The sequence below is a fragment of the Frankliniella occidentalis genome, unplaced genomic scaffold, assembly GCF_000697945.3.
Source record: "Frankliniella occidentalis isolate FOCC.00 unplaced genomic scaffold, Focc_3.1 Scaffold58, whole genome shotgun sequence".
Taxonomy (NCBI): domain Eukaryota; kingdom Metazoa; phylum Arthropoda; class Insecta; order Thysanoptera; family Thripidae; genus Frankliniella; species Frankliniella occidentalis.
In genome coordinates this window covers 139192-141139 of record NW_026267188.1, presented here as the reverse complement: position 1 = coordinate 141139, position 1948 = coordinate 139192, and the positions used below count along the sequence as shown (strand labels likewise).

The following is a 1948-nucleotide window of genomic DNA, read 5'->3' as shown; positions in this document are numbered from 1 at the left end:
AGGACACACAGGACGGGTTGTGGACGTGTTGAGGACACACAGGACGGGTTGTGGATGGGTTGAGGACACACATGACGGGTTTAGGACGGGTTGAGGACACGCGGGACGGCTTGTGGACGCGTTGAGGACACAGAGGACGGGTTCGGGACGGGTTGAGGACACACGGGACGGGTAGTGGACGGGTTGAGGACACACAGGACGGGTTGTGGACGCGTTGAGGACACACAGGACGGATTAATGACACACGGGACGGCTTGTGGACGCGTAGAGGACACACGGGACGGCTTATGGACGCGTTGAGGACACAGAGGACGTGCTCTGGACGGGTTGAGGACACACAGGACGGGTTCAGTACGGGTTTAGGACAGCTAGAACGGGTTGAGGACGCCCTGCGGACAAGCTGGACAGAGTGCGAACACGGCGGCATGGGACTGGACAGGCTGTGGACGCAGGGGACCGGTCCAGGACGGGCGAGACGACCTAAGAACAGACGGGACGGATTGCGGACACGCTAGCCTGCACTGGACGGGCAGATGACGCAAAGGACAGATCTTGGACGGGCTTAGATTGCCGCGGGACGCTGTGTAGACACGCTGTCCTCTCTTTGGACAGGCAGTGGACGGAGAGGACACGAGTGACGCGTTGAGGACGGCGGTGTAATGGGACGCGTTAGACGTGGCGAGGACAGACTGGACGGACGAGGACGTGTAGGACTTGACCGGGACACAGCAAGACAGGACTGACGATTTCTGGACAGCCCGTCCGTCGCGTCACGCGACACGTCGGACAGACCAGGACGTCGAGGACCTGACTGGGACACCTTTGACGCGCGTGACGAGATGTGGACCGATGGGACGGGACGAGCGCGACGTGTTCAGGACGTGGGGGTGTCGGTGCTGGACACGCCAGCGACGTAATTGACCTAATGAGGACACCGAGGACGGAGGGGACGGGATGTGGACGTCCTCAGCCCGTCCAGAAATTCCGTCAGGGTGCGTGTATTCCAGAGGCGTTCGGCTCTGCGGGAGATCAGCTATAGATCCCCGATCTCGATATCGCATCGCCTCTCCGACGTTTTAATCCCGAGCCGAACGCCCCCTGAATGAATGGAGAGACTTGCTCCTCGACGCCGGCCACGCAAAAGAAAAAAAAAATATATGTAAAAAAAAATTGTAAACCGACAGCGGTCAACGAAGCGGCGTTCGATCCTGCGGACGGTGTGTATATCAAATACCAGGGCGAACGTACAGGACGAAGGACTGTGTTTTTTCCGTGTAAAAGGAGCCCATTATGCGTGTAACCAGAACCCCCTCTCGCGTTGGCACGTCCGTGGACCCCCCTGGCCCGGGCCAGGGCCCGGGACCTCTCCCTCACGCTCCGGGTGTCGTCTCGACGCGTCCCGGGCGCTGCATGACGCGTGTCCGGGCCGCAGGAAGCACGTCGTCGTAAAAACAAGGCGGCGCGCACCGTGGTGCGCGGTGCGGGACCGGGGCGGGCAGGGCAGGGCAGGGCAGGGCAGGGCGGGGAAAAGAGATGAAATCCGAGGCGTCGCCCAGCCACGCTGCGCCACTACACGGCGGCGAGCAGCGCGCCCCGCGCACCGCGCGCCGACACGCAGCGCCATAAGTCAGGAGGGGGTTGCCCTAACAGATCCTCGGCAGATAGGTTCACGTTTCGCACCCGGTGCGAGCAGCGGGACGTGCGAGTACCTCTCCCCACACTTCCTCCGCGCGGTCGCCCGTGCGGTATGGATGGAGGGACCAGTTGGGACCCTCGGCTACCTGCCGCCGCGCTCAACACGCCTGCCGCCCGGCGGCCTACTCAGGGCTCCGTAGGTGCCTGGTAGGCCGCCCGCTCAGCACGCCTGCCGCCCGGCGGCCTACTCTAAGCTCTTCAGGCGCGTGGTAGGCCGCCCGCTCAGCACGCCTGCTGCCCGGCGGCCTACTCT

The 1948-nt window shown here is 63.2% G+C and overlaps 2 protein-coding genes across 2 annotated transcripts in view; both read left to right on the top strand.

Annotated features, from left to right (window-relative positions):
* The window catches only part of LOC113207250 (ataxin-10), a 17330-nt gene that overhangs the window by 11995 nt on the left and 3387 nt on the right, over positions 1–1948 (top strand). The gene's annotated exons all lie outside the window — the stretch shown is intronic.
* Positions 850–1948, top strand: part of LOC113207257 (protein Wnt-7b-like) — a 14852-nt gene continuing 13753 nt past the window's right edge. The window contains exons 1-2 of the mRNA XM_052267726.1: positions 850–881; positions 971–996. Coding sequence (XP_052123686.1) covers positions 850–881; positions 971–996 — 58 coding nt within the window. The remainder of the gene's footprint in view (positions 882–970; positions 997–1948) is intronic.